At 39.4% G+C, this 23,839-nt stretch overlaps 1 protein-coding gene across 1 annotated transcript in view; it reads left to right on the top strand.

Moving 5' to 3' along the window:
- Nucleotides 1-23,579, top strand: part of SGIP1 (SH3GL interacting endocytic adaptor 1) — a 138,042-nt gene extending 114,463 nt beyond the window's left edge. The window contains exons 19-25 of the mRNA XM_050962939.1: nt 12,457-12,568; nt 16,489-16,644; nt 17,916-18,048; nt 18,334-18,536; nt 19,329-19,393; nt 20,128-20,292; nt 21,785-23,579. Coding sequence (XP_050818896.1) covers nt 12,457-12,568; nt 16,489-16,644; nt 17,916-18,048; nt 18,334-18,536; nt 19,329-19,393; nt 20,128-20,292; nt 21,785-21,807 — 857 coding nt within the window. The 3' untranslated portion in view covers nt 21,808-23,579. The remainder of the gene's footprint in view (nt 1-12,456; nt 12,569-16,488; nt 16,645-17,915; nt 18,049-18,333; nt 18,537-19,328; nt 19,394-20,127; nt 20,293-21,784) is intronic.
- The last annotated feature ends 260 nt before the right edge of the window (nt 23,580-23,839 follow it).

Raw genomic sequence — 23,839 nt, 5'->3', positions numbered from 1 at the left:
AATCTAGGGATGACACAGCTTTCGGCTCCGCCATGTTGCACTCTGCGACGTCTCTCTCCGACCCCACCGCCTAGGTAAGGCTTGGGAAATCACCTAACTGGAATGGATATGAGCAATCACTCGAAGAAGAAAAGACGGTTACTCACCTTTGTAATTGTTGTTCTTTGAGATGTGTTGCTCATATCCATTCCACACCCGCCCTCCTTCCCCACTGTCAGAGTAGTCGGCAAGAAGGAACTGAGGAGCGGGCGGGCCGGCAGGGGTATATATCAGGCGCCATAGCGGCGCCACTCCAGGGGGCGACCTGCCGACCCACTGGAGTTGCTAGGGTAAAAATCTTCTGACGAACGTGCACGCGCGGCGCGCACACCTAACTGGAATGGATATGAGCAACACATCTCGAAGAACAACAGTTACAAAGGTGAGTAACCATCTTTTTTCTGCTCTTATCATTTAACGGTTGTTGTCGGGCTTCCCATTGTTATCTTCTATTTGTTGTCTCGCCTTCAGGGGTGCCTGCCTCACCTCCGAGGTTGTTAATGCTGCTCGCATGTTTAGCATCAGATAAAATGGATGTTTTCTGATTGTCTCTTGGTTTTTCCAAGTCTCCCACTTTTTCTTGACCATCTGGACATTTGTGATGGCTTTCACACCTTATCTTTTCCTGATGCCTCTATTCCTCATTCACTCAAACAATCTCTTACAGAAACCTTCAAAGGTATACAGACAGCAGTATTTTATATTCAGCAGAATACATTATAAATCAAGCCTTGCTAAATCTTATAGCGAAAACAATTCACATTGGGGCTTCAGGCCCTTAACATTCCTCTAATCTCCTTAACATAGATACAATACAAGATCCTGTCTCTCACTAAAACCTTAAAACAAAGAAATGTATATTTAATTAGAGTGCCTAATTTGTAATACATACAGGGAACCATAGAAGACGTTATAACTTATCCTAAAACAAAAGGGTGACCACAATCAATCAGAAGGGTTGTTCTGGTCTGTCATTCCTTTCTGTTGTTCAAAAAGGGTGGCTGGCAAGATGAAATCAAATCATACATTAATTCTCATAGTACAATTATAAAATCCTGCTCCTACATTATCATATGGTGATGACAGCACTCTTTCCATTCCACTAATCTCTCTGGAGGATGTTAAACATAAGCTACTAAAGGTAGACATTTTTAAAATCACCAGGTTCAGATAACTTGCATCCAAGAGTTTTAAAAGATCTGGCTGAGGAGCTGGCTGGACCTTAATGTTGATTTTCAATAAGTCTTGGAGCACTGTTGATGTTCCAAAAGACCGTAAGAAAGCTCATATCAACTTTTTAAAAGGGCAAACAGGATGACCCAGATAATCAAGTCAGCCTGACATTCATTCTGGGCAAGATAATGAAGCATCTGAAACAGGACTCAGTTAATAAGGATTTAAGGGAGGGTAATGTAATGAATGCAAATCAACATGAGTTTATGGAAAATAGATCCTGTCAAACTTATCTGGATATCTTTTTTTTGATGATATTCCAAGTTTGGTTGATAAAGCTAAAATACTATATTGACATAATATACTGGAAGGCATTTGACTTGGTACCATGCAACATTTTTCTTTAAAAACTAGAATGAAATAAAATTAACATGACACATATTAAACAGATTTAAAAACTAGCTGATAGGTCTCAAAGTGTAACTGTAAATGGGGAATCATCATCAAGTGGATGTTTCCACTGGGGGGCCCACAGGGACTGATTCTTAGCCCTACGCTATTTAACATTCTTATCAATGAACTGGAAGAAAACATAAAATCATCACTGATAAAGTTTGCAGATGACACAAAAATTGGTGAAGTGGTAAATAATAAAGAGGACAAATCACTGATTCAGAGCGATCTATCGTCTGGATTGCTTGAGTAAGTGGGCGCAAGCAAACAATATGTGTTTTAATACAGCAAAATGTATACATCTAGAAAAAAAGAACATAGGCCATGCTTACAGGGTGAGGGATCTATCCTCAGAAGCAGTGACTGAAAAAGATTTGGGGTCGTGCTGGATAATCAGCTGAACATAAGCTCCCAATGTAATGCTATGTCCAAAAGATCTAATGTGATCCTGGGATGTATAAACTGTGGAATCTCAAGTAGGGGCGGAGAGATTATTTTACCTCTGCATTGGCACTCATGCAACTCCTGTTGGAATACTGTGTCCAGTTCCTGGTGCCCACAATTCAAACAGGATGTTGATAAATTGGAAGGGGTTCAGAGCCATGGGAATGATTACAAGATTAGAAAGAAGCTTTACAGTGATTGACTCAAGGAGCTCAACCTGTTTAGCTTAACAAAGAAGTGACTTGATTGCAGTCTATAAGTGTCTACATGGGTAATAGGCTCTTCAACCTACCAGAGAAAAATATAACACTATCCAATGTTTGGAAGTTGAATCTAGCCAAATTCGGACAGGAAATAAGTCATAATTTTTAACAGTGAGAGTAATTAGCCATTGGAACAATTTTACCAACTGGCATGGAGTATTCTCCATTGCCAACAATTTTTCAATCAATATTGGATGGTTTTCTAAAAGATACATTCTAAGAATTATTTTGGGAAAGTTCTAGGGCCTCTGTTGTACTAGGTTAGATCACAGTGGTCCCTTCTTGCCTTGAAATCTATGAAAAGAAATGGAATGGAATGCTATAAAGTCCTCCTAAAAATGGATGTTTTTCATCTTCATTGTCAGACGATCCTGCCAAAATGAAAAGTTGATAAAATATGGACCTTGAAGCAACAATTAAAATTTCTGGAAGGGATGCCACAGTACGTATATTAGCTAGGCCTTCCCCAAAGCCCCCAGTACATGAGTGCATTACTGATATTAGTGCTTAAAAATATGTTAAAGCATCATTAAACTTGAACCTTCTTACATAAAAGTAGGTATCTCAAATCATTAATAGAAAAATCTTATAGATTTGTACACAAAGTAGTCCTTTTAAAAATAATCTAAAACAAGAACCTTGAATCCTGTGATTTTGGTTCAAAGTTGAATCTAAAATATGATGGAATTTATTTTCTTATTCCTGTTCAGAAGCACCTGAATTCAAAAGGGGACTCTTATTCTGAGTATTGTGCTGATAATTGTGGAAATATGGGAGGAGCTGATTTTTATGTGATTTTCACTCTTCAAGATGAGTGAAGTCTCATAAACTCATAAAACCGTGTGGAAATCTCATGAGATTGCCTGAAATCTTGGGGAAACACCTCATGAGATTTTGGCACCATCAAACCTGAGTCCTCATTCTGACTTGGTATCAGACCCGAGCCCAATTCAGATCCAGTCAATGGGATTTAAGCTCTTAACTGCATAAACCATTTTTGAAAATGTGATTTAGGCTCCTAAATCAGTTAGGTGTTGCAACACTGAGTACAGCAATGCCTACATATTTTTAAAATCTGGGCTTGCCTGCTCAGTCCACCTCTGATTTTTCAACCAAATGTTTGGAAACACTGTTGGGGGTCAATCCTGACAATAGTAACAGGAACGAGCAGTATTCTTTTGAAGGGACAATTCATATGCATAAGAGATTGCAGGATTGAGCCCCTGAATGAGGAAAGTGTTTCCAACTATTTTGTGACAAGTGACTTGTGACAAGACTTGATCTGAGGATTCTCTGCACCTCCAGCTACAGTTCATGAGGTCCATGAGTGCAGGGACAGAAAACTTGGCAGCTAAAAGGCTTTGTTTCACCCTTAAGGAAAATGCATCTTGTCTGGAGTTTAGAAAAAGAAAAGATGTACATTATCTACTGATTTAACTTAATTCTATAGGTCTCCACACTGTAGTCTCTTATAGATGTGTACAGAATGGAATATATAACCTGGAATGATTAAACAACTGAGGTATGCCAACAGCTGGTTGATAGAGAAGATGATCAGTGAAGGAGGACCAAAATATCCCTCCTGTCCATAAAAGAAACACACACATGCTTTATGCAACCTGGATTTACCTATGGCATGGTGTGACTCACTTAGATTCCTTTAGACAGACAAAGCCACTCTGGTTCTTCTAAGCATACTAGGAAGAACATCCTCTATGAGTACATTGTTCTCCAACTATCCTGACTATTGTTCAGTCTGCTCAAGTAAATGTCAGAGACTCCTATAGCAGAATTTATGTGGAAAGCAGTTCTCATTAATAATAGTATGGGATTGTATAATCTCCTCCTGCACTGCAATTTACTAATGCCTCTAGGATCTGTTGCCTATGAGCAGAATCTACATGCTACTTAACCCATTGTCTAACAAATGAACACACACTAGTTTCCATTGTATGTATGTAAACCCTCAGCGCCAGAGTCTTAAAAATGTGCAAAACCTTACTCCTACTTAATTTTTGGTGTGGTTGATCACTGATGGTTTGGTGGCCCAATTATACCCTTCTCGACATACACATTAATTGAGTTACTAAAATAGATGGCCAGATAAATTACTCAAAAAATCTTTATGCCATTAATTATCTTGCTTCCCAAGTGCAGATTGTTTTTCTTCAAGGGATAACAATTGCATGATAGCTTCTGCTTCTTAGTGGCTAAAGAGCTTTAGTCCCTCTTTTCCTGTCAAGATATTTTTGATGTTTCTGATTCTGACGCCTGATAATATTTTTCAAATGTGTGTCATATTTGTATAAGTATGGTGGGGATGTTTGCTGCTATTCTTATGTGAGGTTTTACAAACCCATACTTGTTGCTGTTGTCACTGCTCCAGTTTTGAGGGACCTGAGCTGAATTTTCTGGTTTCAAACAGTAAGATTTCCTCTGTTAGTGCTCTCGATTTATCCTGGGTCCTGTGTCAACCTGAACAACAAGTGAATTGTTCCCTGCTAGGTGTTTGCATGAAAATAAATTATAACAAAATAACATCATCCACACTCTACAACCCTCTGGTGGCCACTATTGCCTAAAATTAAAATGTTTTTTGTTGATTCACTGTTGGTTCTCTGTACCTTTGTTATCGAAGCTGTCGCTACCTCCACCCACTCTACTGTTTTTATCGTTCCCTTTTTAGAAAGTGCTATATCAGTGTGCAGGCTGCTAATAGAATAAAGGTAAGGATCAAAGCATGTTGACTGTTGTCAGTAAAGATAACAATAATGTTTTGACCAGAAGGTCATCTTTCAGAATAACTTGTAGGTGGACTGGAGTGCGCAAAGGGGTTGGTAATAGGAAGAGATAGCCCTACTCTAGAAATGTCACAAATTTTGTCGGACATTGACTGTGTCATGAGGAAAATAACTGCAGAAGGCAAATGATCGATTTTATGGACAAATGATAAAGCACAATTGGATGACCTTGATTTTGCTGATGACATTTTCCTGCTTAGTTCAACATATCGTTTAATGGAGGAAAAGACTCAGCTTTTGGCAGTACAGCAAAACCAGCTGGGGAAGGTAAAAGATCAGTGTCACAAAAGTAACCATTAGAGGGGCCGAAGAAATACTAAGAAACAAGTAATTTTACCTATCTAGAGTGTGAGATGATGTCCCATTATGATGACACCATGCTAGAAATCAAATGACAAATATAAAAACATTGAACAACTTTCATAAACTTGAAAAGATTTGGAAAGGCAGCATGATTGGCACTGACACAAAAATACAAATTTTTAACACTAACATCAGGCCTGTCCTCCTTTATGGAGCAGTGTCATGGAAATTGATAAGATCAACTCATTCCAATGTAAATACCTGTAGAAGATCTTCAGAGTCCATTGGAAAGAGTATCTTGCAACATCAGATTTCTAAGTAGAGCAAAGCAATCTAAAGCATCAAATATGGTGTAAGAAGACGACAAACATATTTTGGACACACTTTAAGGATGTCCCCAACACAACTTCCACAGGAAGTGATAACATAACCACCACCTGGGAAGGGAAACATAGAGAAACATTATGCAAAACAGTAGCAAAAGAAGGCAAATCGAACAGCAGAACACTCAGAAGCCTGAACAGACTAGCACAAGACTGAAAAATGGCATAAACTGGTGGATGCTCTATGTTCCTGAAGATGCAGGATGAGAAGAAAGAAAGAGAAAGAAAGAAAAATGTTGTAGAGCTGAAATCTAATCTCCTATCCCCATCCTGACCAAACCAAAATCCCAGATCAGTATACCCCTGAACGCTGAGTCTCCTCACGCCAGGTCTGATTTTTATAGTTTGATTCTATCTGTAATAATAAGCTCTGTGTAGCTTTTCACTAATATGCCACCAGTTTGAGTCCAGTGGAAGACACTAGTGTATAGAGCAGGGCTAATAATTTTCAGCAGATCAGATATTTGATTAACTTTTTGCCTCTTTTTTGTTTACGAATTGTCTGTGAAAAGCTTACAATTGTCTGAACTGTATTCAAATTATTCACAGAATTCTAAATCTGTAGCTCATTTGCTGCAAGCGTCTTGACTGTGAATATTAAAAATGATGTTTAGTTTTGATTGGACATAGGGTGTATTTCTGTTACCTGGTTATATGAGGTTAACTCCTAGTGACTATTCATATTAATGAATTCACTATTTGCTTTCCACAAACATTCTCCCCAGTTCACTGAGAGTTTTGTTTCAATGAACATTCCTGCCGGTAAACTCATCTACTCAAATAGTCACAGAAGATGAACACAAAAGGAGATGTGAAAACAATCCAAGAAATTCATTTTAAAATGTGACTGAATATTCATAATTGTTTACAACATTCATTCACCTTACTCTGTGACTGAAAGTTGTTGCCAGCTAATGGCTGTTCACTGGGCTCTGTGAAATGAGTTGATGGTCTCAGTCCAGTTCCTGGTGAGCAGTTGTCCATATCACAAGAACTGTATCTTAATTGGCATTTCTGTACTTTAGTTTTCGCTAAGAGGACAAAGACTGAATGGATATGGAAAGACTGAATGGGCATGGAATAAACCCTGTTGATCCTAGAAGATGATCATTTCAAGCCAGACTTCAGGCACGTTAGCTGGGGAAGTCTGGGGGAAATTGTATTGTGGATACTCATGCTGAACTGGTTTTGAAAATTAGTAGAGAATGCACCAAGTTCACCAATAAACATCAGTCAAAGACTAGCATTACATCATTTTTATGTTTAGGGACTGCTGAAAATCCAAACGTAGAAATGTGTAGCCACTATTCTCAAATTCACAAAGCATCATTTATATTTAAAGTCAAAGATAATCTGCTTTTATCCTACTTTATCATTTTATATACACACCCAAAGCTATTCTAAAGATATCAGAATTTCACTTCCAAGAAGTTCAGTTCTTCAGCTGTAGTATCAATGTAAAAATCTTTTTACAAGTCTAATTTCTTCCTCCAACAGAACTTTGATTTTTTACATTATGGAACATGTTTATAATAAAAGCTGTGCTTTGGAAGTTGGAATAAATAATAAGGGGTTTAGAATTAGATGTGCAGAGATATTAAATAATTTCTACCCATTGAAAACTAAGATTTTGGAAATAGGAAATTAAGTGCTATCCTAGTTCTGTATTTATCATTATATATGGAAGTGGTTTCCGCCAAATGTAAGCGTAACTCTTCATCATATTGCAGCCCTTCAGTATCCCATTATTCTACCTGTTTCATCCCTATTCTAATGGTTTCACATGAGCACAAATAACTCTCTGTGCTGCCTTCATGAATGTCATAACAGATACTTGCCTAGGATGATTTGGATTGATGCAATGCCCAGTTCTCTCTCTTCCTAGGTATCTGGATATTTTAGATCTTTTTATTGTTCATTCTTCGTTTCAAATCCTGTCTATGAGTACTGTCTATGAAAGGAAAATGCTATTAGTAGACATTCCTTCCTTCAGGTGCAAGGGATCTTGTGATGTGTCAGCCCATCTGCTTTCCAGATCTGGCTATTCTCTATGATGAGGATGGGGTCTCATACATTCACCTGTAATCTTCTGTTCCAAAAATGTTGCTCAGTGCAGAGTTGCCAAGTTGGAGATGTGTGTGTGATAGTGTAGGGAAGCTGGAGCTGCCACCCACAAGATTACTTAAGCAGAAATAAAATATCTGCCTTTAAAATGAACTCTGCAGTCACAGACTCAAAACAGCGTTTGGGTCTGCAAAATGCTGAAAACTAGGGAATGTTTCCTCATGACCAAGAAAGGTTTAAGCTTTAAGGATCTAGCTGCTGCTGTTCAGACTTTTTTCTCTGTATCTAGCTGCAGAGATTTTATCAGATCTGTTACCTGCTTGGCTGGTATTAGGGATGTCTGGACGGGTACAACATATCTGTTGACTTCAGTAGCACATCGGTAGAATGTGGCAGCATGGAATTTTGAATGAAAGTGCAGAAGTGAAGTTTGTGTGAGAGTGCAAGAGGGCTTGTTTAATCTGCACAGCAATCATTTTCTGCAGTGGTTGTTATTCTAGTAGATATAGCGTGTTATCGCACAATCATGCAGTCTTCACACTGCATTGGAAAAGCCACTCTGTAGTTCAGTATGATGTCTGCTTCGGAAATCAAATCTTTTGTTGAATACTTGTGAATATATTTGCTTTTAGGGATGAATTAGTTTGTCCAGAAGGGAACAACTGGGGATTTTTACTTAGGCCTAATTATGGACTCAGGTTTACATGGTGGATCTCTGAATTGTGGGTAAACTCATTTAAGGAGCTTCTAGCACCTTTGCATTAAACTGTAAATGCACTCGTTTTCTGCCCTCATCCTAAAAGAATCATATTCAGATGTGTGTTTGATGCATCTTTCTGCACAGTGCATGTGTATGTATGTGTGGTTAACAAAAAGTGGGCCAATTATCCAAATGTCTATTCTGCTTGTCCTATAGACTGAAACAAGTTGATCTGGTGCAAATTTATTGAACATCTTTTATTTCAGACCTTTGCTGAAATAACCGACTTCCTTGAGCCTCTTCAGAAGTCCAGTCGAAGAGGAGATGCCTGGCTACCTTAATTTTTACACACTTTTAAACTATATTAGAAATTAAAAGGGAAAATCCCAGCAATCAAAATAAGCAACGGTCATTTGTTCGTGTTACTTAGCTACCTAGTGGTGTGCCTTAGGTACAGGGTATGAGGGAAATGTCTAAAATATTTTAATATTTTCTTATTGAACATATGTTGTCTAAATTAAGATATTTGTTTCATCCCAAGTTTACTTAATTATTCCTTTAATGTTAATCTCAGTTACAATACTATTCTGATCCAGGTTGTATTGTAAGATTTGCATAAAGATCCAGATTTGTGGGGAGTGGTGTCATATAAATATATAATCAAACCCATAATAAAAAAAATGGGTTCAATCATAAGTGTTTGAGAGAAGTGTGGTCATGATGAAAACCCCTGCTTACATTCAGATCCAAGGACAATCAAAAGATACAATGAAGGTATAAATGTGTTTGCTTATATAGCGGTTCTGGACTAGATACGACAATAAATGATATTTTAAAAGCAGTTGATAGAGCCTTGAAAACTTTTCACATACCTTTTCTTCAAGAAGGATAGACTCAGACTCTCATATTGTTCCTACAAAGGAAAAGAAAGCTTCAGATGAGCACAGCATATAGTCCAGTCTCCTAAATTCCATATCCTCACTCAGTCCATTGAATAGCTGAGGACATTGAGCCTTACAAACACTCCACAGTCTCCAGTTCTGAAGCAACTTTGTTCTCCCACTTTTTTTTGTTTGGTTTTTAGTCACAACATTCTGATGTTTCTCAGCAATGAATATATGCCTTTCAGTTCAAAGTCTGGAATAAACCTGTGGAGGTGTATCCATTTCTAAGATTCAGAAAAGCCAGGGTGGTGGGTAACGAATCTACCAGCTGATCCCTTGCTGTACCTGTTTTGTGTTCGCACTGATAGGTAGATCTCTGGGCCTTTTCATGGGGAGGAGATCTAAAAGCTACAGCTATCTGACCTGTATTTCCCTTACTACTGCTGCTTCTGCATGGGTTTGATCCTTTCCCTCCTCAAGAACTCTAAGTCAAAATGCAGCAGTAAGGATAACTGTTCCACATGGATGATACAAGCATTTCAATGGCAGACAGGCACTGGAATCCTGCTCCATACTAGGATGCTTAAATCTAGTGCTGCCCCCGTTTGTCACTTTATCCCTATATCTCAGCATCTCCGCTCAGTAAATTATGGGTGGATTGAAAACTTCCAGGGATTTGCTGCTGCATTTACACTTGCAGCAGGTGAATGAATGACCTAACCCATTAACCTTTATTGCATCAAGGCCTTGGAAGCTCGAATAAACTGAACTGCATTTGCAAAATATATTAATGCCAGCAGTGCACAAACTTCCTACTGCAAAATAAAAGCCCCAAGGTTTGGTAGGCATGGTTTGATATCTATATTTTAAAATCCCATCTCTAAAACACAGCCTTACCTTTGAAATAATCCATATTGTTTTTTGTTTTTGGGAGAGATTTAGCCAGGGCAGGATAGAGAACTTAACGGGCTGATTTTAGTTAAAAGAAAAAAAATACAAAGCTTGCTTTTAAGAGATGTGCTGAGCACCTCCAATTCTAATTAAACTAATGGGAGCTGACTGCTCAGTACCTTTGAAAATCAAGCCAATGCTACATTCCCCACCCCCCACATGCTGTCCCCATTCTCATCCCTAACTTATTGATTTGCATAGTCTATCACGATACGGATTGAAGGTTTGAACATGCATTCAGATTACCAGAGAAGGAATGAAAGGTGTAAGGCATTCATTATTATTGTCTCAAAGCTTTAGTATGTCATGCCATTAGTAAATGACTATTAATTAATGTCATTCTAATCTATTAGAATTTCCATTGAGAGAAACTAGATCTTTGCCAAACAATATTTGATGCCCAAGGCACTTGTTATTGGAAATACTCCTTTCTATTCTTGTTTTCAGTAAACAAGGCACCTTCGTTAGCTGTCAGTGTGGAAGGTAGTGTGTAAATTTCCGACATGCCCATCTTTGATTTATATGCAAATTCTGAATTCATCTACTCTTTTCCCCTAACATTACTTTATTCAACTTTTACCCCTTTGGTGCTAATTCAGGATTTCTTACATAGAAGCAAGCTCATTGCCAGCAAAGGAAAAATCAATGGCTGCAAACACCCAGGGGTTAGTTATTTTAGTGTTCATGTGAGTATGCCTGGTGGCAGCTCTCTGCATAGAATCTCCATTACAGAACATGCAGTGTATGATTGGAGCAAATATCTTAGTATATTAATCACTGAAATCTTCATTTCTTCTCATTTATATGACTCTCCTGAATTAACTGCTGTGGATTTGCATCCCTGCATTTCACTCTGAATTTAATTTAAACCCCAAACTCAACCTAAACTGCCAAGTTTTGTCTGATTCCGGGTTGAATTCAGAACTTCGTGTGGGTTCCACTAGTCTTGCTTGTAAGTGGGCTTAGCCATTCCGAAAGGATCACCCAGGCTAAATTGTATCCTCCTACAGATGTGCCTATGTCGGGGAGGGGCTGGAAATTCCCTGAGGTGAACGTCAAAGGCCCCAGTTCAGCAAAGCACTTAAAGCAGATCCCTATTTAATGTCTTCAATAGGACTTAAATATGTGCTTACGGTTTTGCTGAATCGGGGCCAGAGTTTCTCTGAAATATTCCCACAGATCTCCAAGACCCAAAAGGAAAGTAATCCTCATTGTCATGGAAGCTTGGACTCCTGCATTGTTGCTCTAGGTTACCCCTCCTCTGTTGGCCATGTTGCTATGAAAGCCTGGCTGCAGCTGGGCAGGCAAACAGTGCCTGTACAAACCTCCAACTCAGAAAGGCATGCAGGTATTTAGTCTGTGTGAACGCTGCTTGGAGAAACGTGTATCTGCTTCCTGCAGAGGAAAGAATGTTGCAGACAGCAGCTGCAGTTAGGTTTGGGTAGAGGTGGGTGGGAAGGGAACTGCAGAGCCAGTGCTGCCTTGGAATAGATGCAAAGGTTTGTGCTTCCCATGAGACACAAAAGTGAGAAGAAGGCCTTGGGCCTCATCCCTTCAAAACAAAATGGTGCCAAATGCTTTACTGTAAATTGTGGGGCGATTGAGCTTTTTGGTTTAAAAAAATCACCCAACTCTCTTTTGTAGAACACAGATATGTACTGCACAAACTGTCATGCAAATACTGCCTTATTCATAAAGCATCAAAGTTCCTACAGATGTGTGTCACTACCTGTGTTTTTCTGCTTTCACATGCTGTTCACAGTAAAGAACTTAAATTATTTTGGTTGTATAGAGAGTAAATGACCATCTTTAAACATATTCAGTTCCATTCTGAACACCAAGGGGACTTTTACTGCTCTCAAATAAAAGCAAAATGCCAGACTTGACTTCTTATTTTCAGTAAATGGTTCTTTATTCCCCCACCCCAATACAATTGGCTTTGAATAATTGTAATGTTTTATACGCACATAACAAGTGAAAGTTTTTCCTCTGTTGCAGGCTCTTCTAGGGGACCCAGTCCATTGACGATGGGAGCACAGGATACCCTCCCCGTAGCGGCAGCATTCACAGAAACTGTTAATGCATACTTCAAAGGAGCGGATCCTAACAAGTAGGTACCCCACCCAGTGGAATAGTCAACTTCAGGTACAAATCTTTTCAATGTAATGTCTGGGTCATTAGTCGTTATTTCCAGAGCTTTCCAAGGCCATGAGTCAACTTAAACATCTAGCAGGGCTCTAGCGCCTCTGGATGTGTGTAAGTCCCATCAATGTTAAAGGAAATTATAGGTGTAAATCAAAGGAAAATACCTTCTTTATTGATGGTTTTCAGTAAAACTTATCAGTTACTGTGAATGCATCTTATTGTTCAACTAGTTAGTGTGTGTGGTTTTTCTAAAAGGTGAGTGAAGAGTGGAGTGGTGTCATGATCTGAGCACAGAACAAAGAGCCAGGGAAGGGTATCAGCACTGTCTCAATAACATGGCTGACTCTGACTCGCTGTGGGGCCAGGGGCGGCTCCAGACCCCAGCACGCCAAGAGCGTGCTTGGGGTGGCATGCCGCAGGGGGCGCTCTGCCGGTCACCGGGAGGGTGGCAGGCGGCTCCGGTGGACCTTCCACAGGTGTGCCTGTGGAGGGTCCGCTGGTCCCGCGTGGCCTCAGTGGAGCCATGGGACCAGTGGACCCTCCGCAGGCACGCCTGCGGGAGGTCCACCAGAGCTGCGGGACCGGCGACAGGCAGAGCATCTCCCGCGGCATGCCGTCCTGCTTGGGACAGCGAAATGTCTAGAGCCGCCCCTGTGTGGGGCCTTGGGAAAATCACTCAACCTCACTTTCGCTCATTTTCCACACCTATAAAGTGAGGAATATGTTTGCCTGCCTGCCTACTTTACAGGAATGTTCTGACAATTGAGTCTGGATAGCATTTTGAAGGTCACATTTTATATAAGAATCTTGAGTGCGAGCTCCAGATGCTCATCACCTATAAAAATCAGATTGTAGAGTGCTACATGTTGATAGGTGCTAGGTAGAGCTATACTCAAATACACAAGTTCAAAAAAGGATTTAGGTATGGATGTATCTGAATCTTCCCCAAAGTCAAAGGGCATTCAGCTCTGGGATTACATTTTATGCCCATTTCTAGCTGAAAGTATGCCAACAAAACAGAAACACACTGTTCTTGAGTGATGATTTTATTGGCTAGATAGGAATTGCCAAAGTTACAAGGTCTAGGGTAAAATCCTATTTTAGCAAAGTGATTGATTTCAGTGGGGCCAGGATGTCACCCCTCGTATCTGTGTCTAGAATAGATTTCCCACTGATAATGGAGATTTTATACAGCATGTCTATACTGTAGACAGAAATAGACCATCTTGTACTGTTGTTCACACTGAGAGATGTGACTGCTATTACTTTCACTTCCTCAAAGGTAGTGCATAACTTGTCTTTGTAAAGTTTAATGGGAAATCTTCTACTATCCCTGAAAACCTGGGTAAGTATCTATCTCTCTTTTTTATTTTGGACAGTGAACTAGAAAATCAATTTCAGTTTCTGCTCTGTCTCACTCTTCACTGATGTCTCTTATCGCAGTGGTTCTCAACCAGGGGTCTGGGGCAATGAGCAGGTTTCAGGGGGTCCACCAAGCAGGACCAGTTTTAGACTCACTGGGGCCCAGGGGAAAGCCTAAGCCTGCTGCACAGGGATGAAGCCCAGGGCCGAAGCAGAAGCCCGAGCAGCTTAGCTTCATGGGGGCCCCTATGGTGTGGGGCCCCAGGCAATTGCTTTGGTTGCTATCCCTTAACGCCAGTCCTGGCTTTTATATGCAGAAAACAGTTGTTGTGGCACTGGTGGGCCGTGGAGTATTTATGGCATGTGGGGTGGGGGCTCAGAAAGAAAAAGGTTGAGAACCCCTGTCTTATCGGGTTCTCATTTGGCCCTTTGTCCATTTCCACAAGACAGGTAAGAGGTTGTTGCTCCTGGGATAATGCTTTTTAAAAGGAAACACTCTTGAAGGGCATCAAATGTGATTCTTTAGGAGAAGAGAGAAGGTCAGGCTAAATGGTTGCTTTTAGCTTCTGTGATTCAAGTCTGGTTTTTCAGCACAAATGAACACTGGTGGGTGTGGGAGAGAACAAAAACAAACACTACGGGAAAGAGAAAAGAACAGCAAAAGATAGGAAAACTTAACTTCTGTCTCTGAAGCTCGCAGATTAGTTGCTGGGAAACTGCAGCACAACTCATGTCACACAACCTTATTAGCCATTCTGTGTCCAGCCAAGCTTCTGCTGGAATCAGGCTGGTAAGGCATTGTTTATGCCAGGCTCCCTGTTCACAGCAAAGTGTTGCATGGTTAGACAGAAGGATAAAAAAGACAGGGGAATAAGGATGAGCTAGAAACATATATTGTCATAGAGACAGTGGTGCAATCTGGTTCCCTCATCTCACCTGATAATGCCCAAACATCTTTCCGGATCAGGTAAATGACTTACCGATTATGGTACTCCAAGTCCTGTCATGCTGGTCAGAGTGATGGTGCTAATGTTCCAGCACCCTGTCATTCTCAGAACTCACTGCCATGTTCATGTGTATACATTGCCAAAAGTTTCTCAAAAAATAAACGTGCAAAAAGGGCAGAATTGCTACCCTACCACATCAAACTGCCTAATCAAAACTGACTTCTGATTGTCCCTGAATGGATGGTTCCTCTCATTTTAAGAAGGTTCTGGTCTGTTATGACTGTTTTGTAGCCTCACCAGAAGCCTTGAAACCCCCTGATCAACAATTCTTTTAGCTCTAACAAGCTTAGTTTAACACTTCTCTGTCTGTTTTATGATAGTCTAACAACAATTCTAAATAATACAGTTGCAAGTAAAAATTAACTTTCTTCCACCTTTCACCCACGTTGAACAATTTAAAAATTCAACCTTTGGAATAGGGTTTAATACAACAGGTATAACTGAGTAGTTTTAAATTCATTATTTAATTGTTTTATCAATATAATTTATGTGGGCTAGTTTTAATGTACTTATATACTATGCACATTAAATATGCAATACTGGTTATAAAAGATCTTACAGATAAGAGTGAAATAATATTCTCTTAAGGGCTATTCGTAGGCTAGAGATGCACAGATAATTAAATTCTCTTAATAGGTTTGATTTTCCAATGATAAGAAGATAACCAGTTTTCTCATGCCCACTAATAACTAGAGAAAAGTTCTCCTTCTGTGTTTATCTGTTTTATGGCCTGAAAAATATTTTTAATTAAAATCTATTTCTGTTCATCAAGGAATTAATTTTAAATGTAGTTACAGAGAGCACTGAGTGGAGTGGGTAAAACTCAGACAAGGTGAGGCATGTTAGTTTCCTTTGGTAAGTTCATTGATATTTGCGATCTGGCTCCCAGAAACAACACTTTCTAGTATCTTCTGTATTCCTCTTTCAAAATAACTATCCCAGCATTTTGGACATTCACTGTATCTGAACTGGACTCATTCCTTTTCCTTGCTGATTGACTGCGGGAATGGGCTGAGCTGGAGCTGCTGCTAGTAAGGGTGCTGATGGCTGCCCCCCACCCCTTGTACAAGCAGAGACACTGAAAGTGGGCTGCTTCTGCAGCCACAAGCCAGCAGTAAATATGTCTGGATCAGGACCTGCAATGAAATTTACAGCTCAGTTCCAGTTCCCTGGGTCAGAGAGCAGAAAGCTAGGGCTGTCCCAAGCAAAATTAGGCTGTTGGCAACTGTTCAATTTAAGATGGTTGGTTTTGTTTTTCGGTTATGAAGAGAAAAGCATATTGTTTCTAAAAGCAAGTCCAGAGGCATTCACAGAAAGATCACATTTCCCATTTTTCTCTATTCAGACTAATGCTGTTTTAGGAAGAAGATGATTTTCTTTCCAGTATAATAGGAAAGGAATGAAATGTCACCATGTCCATCATGCCTAGCTTGATCCAGATTATTCATTTCCTGGGCTATATTTTAAGCTGCTTTCTGTCTTCTCTCCCTTTGTCTCCTTTTATTTGATTTTGCAGATGTATAGTGAAGATAACTGGAGAAATGGTGCTGTCGTTTCCTGCAGGAATTACCAGACATTTCGCCAATAATCCAGCCCCGTCTGTTCTAACCTTCCGTGTGATAAATTACAACAGGTTAGAACACGTCCTGCCAAATCCCCAACTTCTCTGCTGGTAAATATCATTTCACAAAAACTTTGTAGAGACTTACAAGAAATGTTACTCTGCATTAGAAGGAACATTTCAAGGGAATAAAATACTGCGATCCTATGGAGGTTTAAACCTTGACCTGTGGAATTGTTCATAAAACCATCTCTCTTAATAGTATTGAGAATAAGGCTAAATAGGATACAGTCCATTTTAAAATAATATTTTAGCTTGAATTTTTTAGTTATTTGAATAATGCCTAAGATCAATGAATCCTCCATTTCTTGTTCATTTGCTTTGCGCATTTGACAAGACTTAGTTTATAGTCAATTTGGCAATTATCCTGGATATGGATCAGATCCTCAGATCTTGGCAATCTGCACTCTGTGCAGGACCCAGCCACCTCTCTGCTTCTCTAATTGTGGGGCTGGCTACCAACCAAACTACCCCTCTTTCCCCCCCCCCCGGGCTTCATTTAGAAGAGCCTCTAATATTGTTGATGTTAAACCAATTTAGTGCTCTTGGTTGGAGACTGCATATGGAAGAAGCATTGTGATACTGCATTAGGCTTTCACCACTGGTTATGGGTTCAAAACTTTAAAGTAAATTCAGAGGTCAGTTATTAAAAGCATCTAGATGCCTAACTCCCATGGAAATCAAAGGGGGATTATGCACCTAGGTGCTTTGGAAAATCCCACTAGGTGCTTTTCTGCATCGTTAAGCACCTAAGTCACTTTTGAAAATGGAACATAGGTTCCTAAGTCACTTGAGTACTTTTGAAAATGTTACCCTGGCAATGCTGCAGTTCTCTCAAGCACTAAATTCACTTTGGATATGTGTCCACTTTGAACTGAGGATGCAATTCCCAGCTTGAGGAGACCTATTCTCACTAACTCTCATCCAAGCTAGTGCGCTAAAAATAGAATGTAGCCTGTCCTGCAGTGCAAGGTAGCCACCCCAAAGACATACCCGTCTGACAGATGAGTAGAAGATTTTAACAGAGCTTTCTCTCACTATGTCCAGCTCTAGCCAGTGCTTATTAGGCCCTCATTCTCAAGAGAAATTAATTTACAAAGTTATATATACATAATACATCTGTGGAGATGTTTACAGTTGAGGCCAAGGGAGAGTTCTCATGAAGCATTTCAAAAAATGGAAGGGCATTGTTTTGTAAGTGTAGAATTAAATCCTGTTATACAATATGCCCAAGATTATGTCCTCTGATCATTTTGAGAACTTCCTTTTACAGAGTCTGTTTATGAAAATAGCTCATCCTTTACCTTTTTATAAACCCATAGTGACAGTACACAAACTGATACCAACACAAAGGAATTCTGGGTAAACATGCCAAATCTGATGACTCATCTAAAAAAAGTGTCTGAACAGAAACCACAAGCAACATATTACAATGTGGATATGCTCAAATACCAGGTAAGCTCTTTTGCAAAGTAAAATTTTGTCAAAAATGTAATTAACATTGTAGCATTAATAGAACCTGTCTCTAGTACAAAAAAAGTAAATTGCCTGAAATAGTACAGGAATTACAAGAAGTTTTGCACAAGTCACTGGACTGGGTGTGACCCGAGTCCCTTACAAAAACTTTCTGGGGAAGTGCGGGGAGTTCTCTGCTCTAAAATCAACATTTATATTTATAGATGCAGATTTCTCCCTCTATCCTTGAGGAAACTAAATATTGTTTTTCTGTCATTTTCTAAGGTATCTGCCCAGGGTATACAGTCTACTCCATTAAACCTTGCAGTGAGCTGGCGGTGTGAATCTACAAGCACTGACCTTCGCGTTGACTACAAATATAATACAGAAGCAATGACTACACCAGTAGCTCTAAACAATGTCCAGTTCCTAGTTCCCATAGATGGAGGAGTAATGAAAGTTCAAGCTGTGCTTCCACCTGCTGTTTGGTATGAAAGTCTAGTTCAACAAAGCCATTCCCTGTTGTTTGCCATCCCTGTCACTTTCGTGATTGTAACAGTACTTCATCCCCAATAGGTATAGAGACATGCTGATATTTATAAGGCTCTAGCTGAGGCATGCAGGATCACAATGGGGATGCTAGACATTAGAATCTACATTTTGGAGCAAAGGAAGACATGAAATGCTACTCTTTTTTTTTCTGCCATTTTCACAAATGAACAATCTGATCTTAACCAGCATGCATTAAAGTGAAAGTCACTTAAATAATCTTAATATTAATGATATTTAGCACTTAGAGTGCTTTTCGTCATAGAACTCAAAGCATTTTATAATCATGGGTAGGCATTATTGTCCATATCCTGCAGATAGGGGAACTGTTGCACAGAATTTGTGATTTGCTCAGGGTCACAGAGTAAGTCATTGGCAGAGTTGGGGCTAGAACTCAGGTCTTCAGATTTTTCAGGTCTGGTCCCTATCCACTTCACCAGACTGCCTTCTAGTAGCTTATTATTAGTATAATTTTTTGCATTTATTTGAATTAACTCAGCAACTAATACTGTACATTGGTAACAGCACAGATAACTGCCAGAATGGCAGTTACATTCGTTTTGGTCCCAAACCTAAAGTACAACCTCATGAGACTCCTAACCAGAAGAAAGCATTTTCAACAAATTTGATACTGCTCCCACTACCTATTCTAGAATGCAAATGACTCAGAAGGGCTCCTTCATTACCTCCATTGTCTCCTACAGTTACACTATTTTGTTCCTTTTTTTTAGGAATGCTGAACAGCAAAGAATATTGTGGAAGATTCCTGATATCTCTCAAAAATCAGAAAATGGAGGTAATAATGCAAGTTTACATTGAATTGATGTCAGTTGTTAATTGTTTTTAATGAAAGACATTGACTAGTTTATCTTTGTTCACATCCATCAACAAATCAGTTCCTGATGAAACTTGACATAGGATACTGTTCACAGCCCAGGAGCAAATTAGCTATGTAAAGTGTGAACAATATCAGCGTAACTGTTTGGTCACACATTTTCCTGCCCATTTTAGGAGTGTAAAGAGAGATGTGTAATGGTTTGGGCTCTAATTTCATCAAAGAAAAACCAGTTGGTTTCTACAGTTGAGTGTCTTCAGCCCCTGGAGGTCCTACAAGTCTGTCTCCAAGATTGAGTAATTCCCATTATTTTCCCTCAGAACATTTTCTATTCTCAAGGTATCACCTTGGGCCAACTGCCCTTCAGCATGTCATATTGCACATACTAGGGATCCAGCACACTTGCATGTACTTTGTTTGGTGTGACTCCTGCAGTATATTTACTATCTGAGTTATCTCTCTAAAGTCTGAAAAGGTAACAGTCTGCTGAAGTATGATTTGATGAAATGCTCACATTCTTATCCATGTACATTTGCTGCCATTTATATAACTTGAGGAACCAGATTTATTTCTGGGCACTTTTGGAATAAAGAATGTTATTTACTATTCCACTTGGATTCCATGCTAAGAGCCATCCCAGAAGCAGTGTATGCGTTACTCTCTTGTAATGATCTTCTGGAATTCTTAATCGAAAGGTGTGGGTTCTTTGCTGGCAAGATTCCAGCTATCTGAAGGACCAAGCAAACCTTCGCCATTGGTAGTGCAGTTTACGAGTGAAGGGAGCACTCTCTCCAGCTGTGATATCGAACTTGTTGGAGCAGGATACCGGTTTTCACTCATTAAAAAGAGATTTGCAGCAGGTAAGCATGTCACAAACCCCTTACCTGGGTGGGGGTTGTATCAGTAAGAGTCACAGGTGCTGGCCACTCGCCATACATTTATCCCTGTCGTGAGGAAAGAGTTTGCAAGATAAGGTACTAAGAAGAGGGGATAACGCCTGTACATAGGGCTCTGATAAAAGGTGTCTGTATAAAATACCTATTACTGTTTTACCAAAAACCTACATTTTGTGCCTTAACCAACGAGAATATGGAGAATTCTTCCAAGAGTTCACTCATGCACAAAGTATAGTACAATCTACACTTGGAACCATCCCCAAAAGCTACCTCTTGTCTTAAGAGGCTGCTTTAAAATTTCATGAAGATTTTCTAGAATCGTTTTGTTCAGGGTTTAATTAATTACTACTTCCAAGTAATTGATTTTTGTTGGCCCTTTGGATGACTACTTAAGACCGGTTTTACTGTATCCTTCAAAGGTCTATTTAACTATACACAAGCTATTAGAAATTAAACATTGAAGAGACATCACTGCTTTGCCAACTGAGCGAGAGGCAGATATTGTTCTGAAAAATTGCTAATATATCCTGCTGAACTTCTTCAGCTCTTTGAGTTTGGGCTCTGTTTTGCTCTTGGTACAGGTTACTGACTCTCAAAGGCATGAAGGACAAGATTGGAAGGGGATGCGTGTGTGTGAGCGTGTGTGCAGGGGAGTGCTCAGGAATAACATTTTGATGGCTTTAGGAGGGGCACATTTTGTGCACCCGCCATAGCCCTCAGAGCTCTGTGCCCCCATTGATTATTGGGGGGCCATGCCCCTGCTTGCCCCCTTCTTGTGCATGTATGTATGTGTCCATCCAGGGAGCAGACCTGACCGTCATGCATGTACATATTAAAAAAAACAATGATTGAGTAGTTTTCACTATTGTTGCCTACACCTAGTAAAAGTAAACTCTGGCCTAATGTTTTGATTCACTCTCGAAGGCACAAGAGAGGCAAGCAGTGGTATCACCACTGGTCTCCAATGAGTTTTACGCCAGGGACAGCAGTTTTAAGTGCCATGAAGGAATCTATAGGCGTTTCACTGACAGAATCTTCACAGGATATGTATTGAATAAGTACAGCTCCCAGCCAGGCTGGCCCAACCCCACTTCTTTCATGTTTGTGAATAATATTGTCTGGGTTCAGGCCCCTTGGTGGAGTAGAGGGAGGAGGTAATGTGCCACTGGACCCCTGCTCTCAGTGGACTTCCTGCATCTGGATTCCTCTAGGACAGAGAAAATGAGCAAGTGTGTGTGAAATGTGGCATTTGGTAAATGGGTGAGACAGATGCATATTCAAAAAACACAATCAGAGTGTGATTTTGCAGTGATCAGTGTAAAACCAGGACTACATCACTGTGGAACCAGGGTGGGATCATGTATCACTGTTTAACTTTGCTATGGATCTAGTTACAAAATAGATGGGAGAAATCATATGCCCAGTAACCTGTTGTTTTAACACATTCTATTTATAGGAAAATACTTGGCTGATAACTAGTAGAAGCTTATGCAAGTATATGGAAAATCCATATAACCAAGGACTTCTGTGTGGAACGGGCTTGAATTATGGTTTAAGGGAATGAACTAAATCCTGCACTTGGGGCACTTCTGTTGGAAGTGTCAGCGACTTTCAGCATTTTTTCCTGAGAAGACACCGTCTTGACCAGTCCTACAGTATTTACTTCTAGATGTAACATTGTTAATGGTTTTAAAATGTAATTATTGTATTTGTAAATTGTACTCATTCCAGTAAGGCTGTATTTTGGCAGTTAGACACTTGAGTTTTAGAATTTTACCATTCATGAAATGGATGTAATTTAAACTGTGGTATACAAATTTAATAGTAGTACTGTTGAATGGCACAATGCTTACAGAGGTAGATTACATTTTGTCAATATATATACGATTTAAATACAATACTGGTAGCTGTTAAAATGGGGGTGCCTCATGAAAAAAAGAGAGTTAAAGAGAACCTTCAAACTGATTTACTTTTTCTTCAGTCCTTAGTATGTCTTATAATAGTGCTAAATAAAAGCACTATCTTCATTTGTTTAGCTGGTTTAACTCCAAAAGAATATTTTAATAAATGCTGAGGTTCTAACATATTTTCCCCCCAAAAACCCCAATCAACCCAAATACTAAAACCCAATGTCCATACTTCTTAAAATACTTATTTCAAACTTCATAACAAATAATGCAACTTTTCCAAACACTATCTTCTACTTTTATGGACTCTTGTTTCTTCTCAATATTCTAACACTTCACAAATGTATAGATTCTTAAAGAAGCAGGCCGTTTAAGACTCCGAGCCTACAGGAGTCTGTATGTCCACAGATAGTAATTGTATTAAAGGGCACATTTTCAGCAACCACCTCCACTTTTGCAATGCTGTTTTTTAGGGAATTTTGGAGCACTCTATGCAAGATGCTTCACTGACATGTAAGAAAAGTTCCTTGTCTCAATAATCAAGAGCCTGAGCAAGCAAGCAACCCCCCCACAAAGATAACGAGAGAGAGAGAATGCAATATAACCCTACTATGTAGCCCTGATACTGCACTTCTTATCCCTAGATCATAAAGTGCTTTATATAAGTGAAGAAGGATTTAGCTCTATTTTACACATGGAGAAGTTGAGGCACTGAAAATTTAAGTCCTGCCCAAGGTGACAGAGTTGAGTCAATGGCAGAGTCAGAAATAGAATACAGGTCTCCTAACTCACTGTCTTTTATTTTGTCAACTGGACGATTTTGTGTTGTGCAAAGACTGAGTAGTTACAATGGTTATATTTCAAATATTTTGAACTGAGAGAGCTAACTCCTGTGTCTGTAGTAGACCAGACCAGTAGAACCAGTAAAAGCTTTTAAAGTGCTCCCACTGCATATTTGTCACACAGCTTGTCAGGTCTGTGGTTTTATTTATTTTATATATTCATTTATTTTGGTAATCAGTGTTAAAAAATGCTAGAACTGTAATGTGAGCTAAATTACAATATCATAAAGGGAAACACAAAAATGAGGTTAACAGTTTGGCAGCTAACTGTGCCTATTGTCTATTTTGTGTGCACAATGTACACATTTATACATGCAGATCTTATACCCAGTTTTCTCATTTGCATAAGAAAATAACTGTACTTGGGGGAAATAGTTGCATGCGTAACAGTAGGTATTTAAAATTGGAGTCTGTGGCTGAAAATTTGGCCCTATATGTTTCTTCAGAGATTGGCATAGTCAATTTCAGTTCCACTATACTACTTTGTGCTTGTGGAACTGATTGACATTCTGCTCTCCTTACATGCATGAAAATCAAGATTTTCTCTGGGGTTCTAAGATGAGAAATTTTTCTTTTGGATAGCAAACTATTTTAAAGAAAACTTCATGAAACTGCAGATTTAACAATGTGCAGTCTTAATAGGTGAGCCAATCTTCAGCAGAAAAAGGTGATTATGTTTGTCTTCACAATTCTCTTGAGTTCTGTCATACTGGAGTGTGATAGAATATTAATTTCACAAATCTTCATCTGCTGTGATAAACC

The sequence above is a fragment of the Gopherus flavomarginatus genome, chromosome 7 (genome assembly GCF_025201925.1).
Source record: "Gopherus flavomarginatus isolate rGopFla2 chromosome 7, rGopFla2.mat.asm, whole genome shotgun sequence".
In the NCBI taxonomy this organism is placed as follows: domain Eukaryota; kingdom Metazoa; phylum Chordata; order Testudines; family Testudinidae; genus Gopherus; species Gopherus flavomarginatus.
The sequence above is the reverse complement of the archived record's forward strand: the minus strand, read 5'-3'. Positions and strand labels throughout refer to the sequence as shown.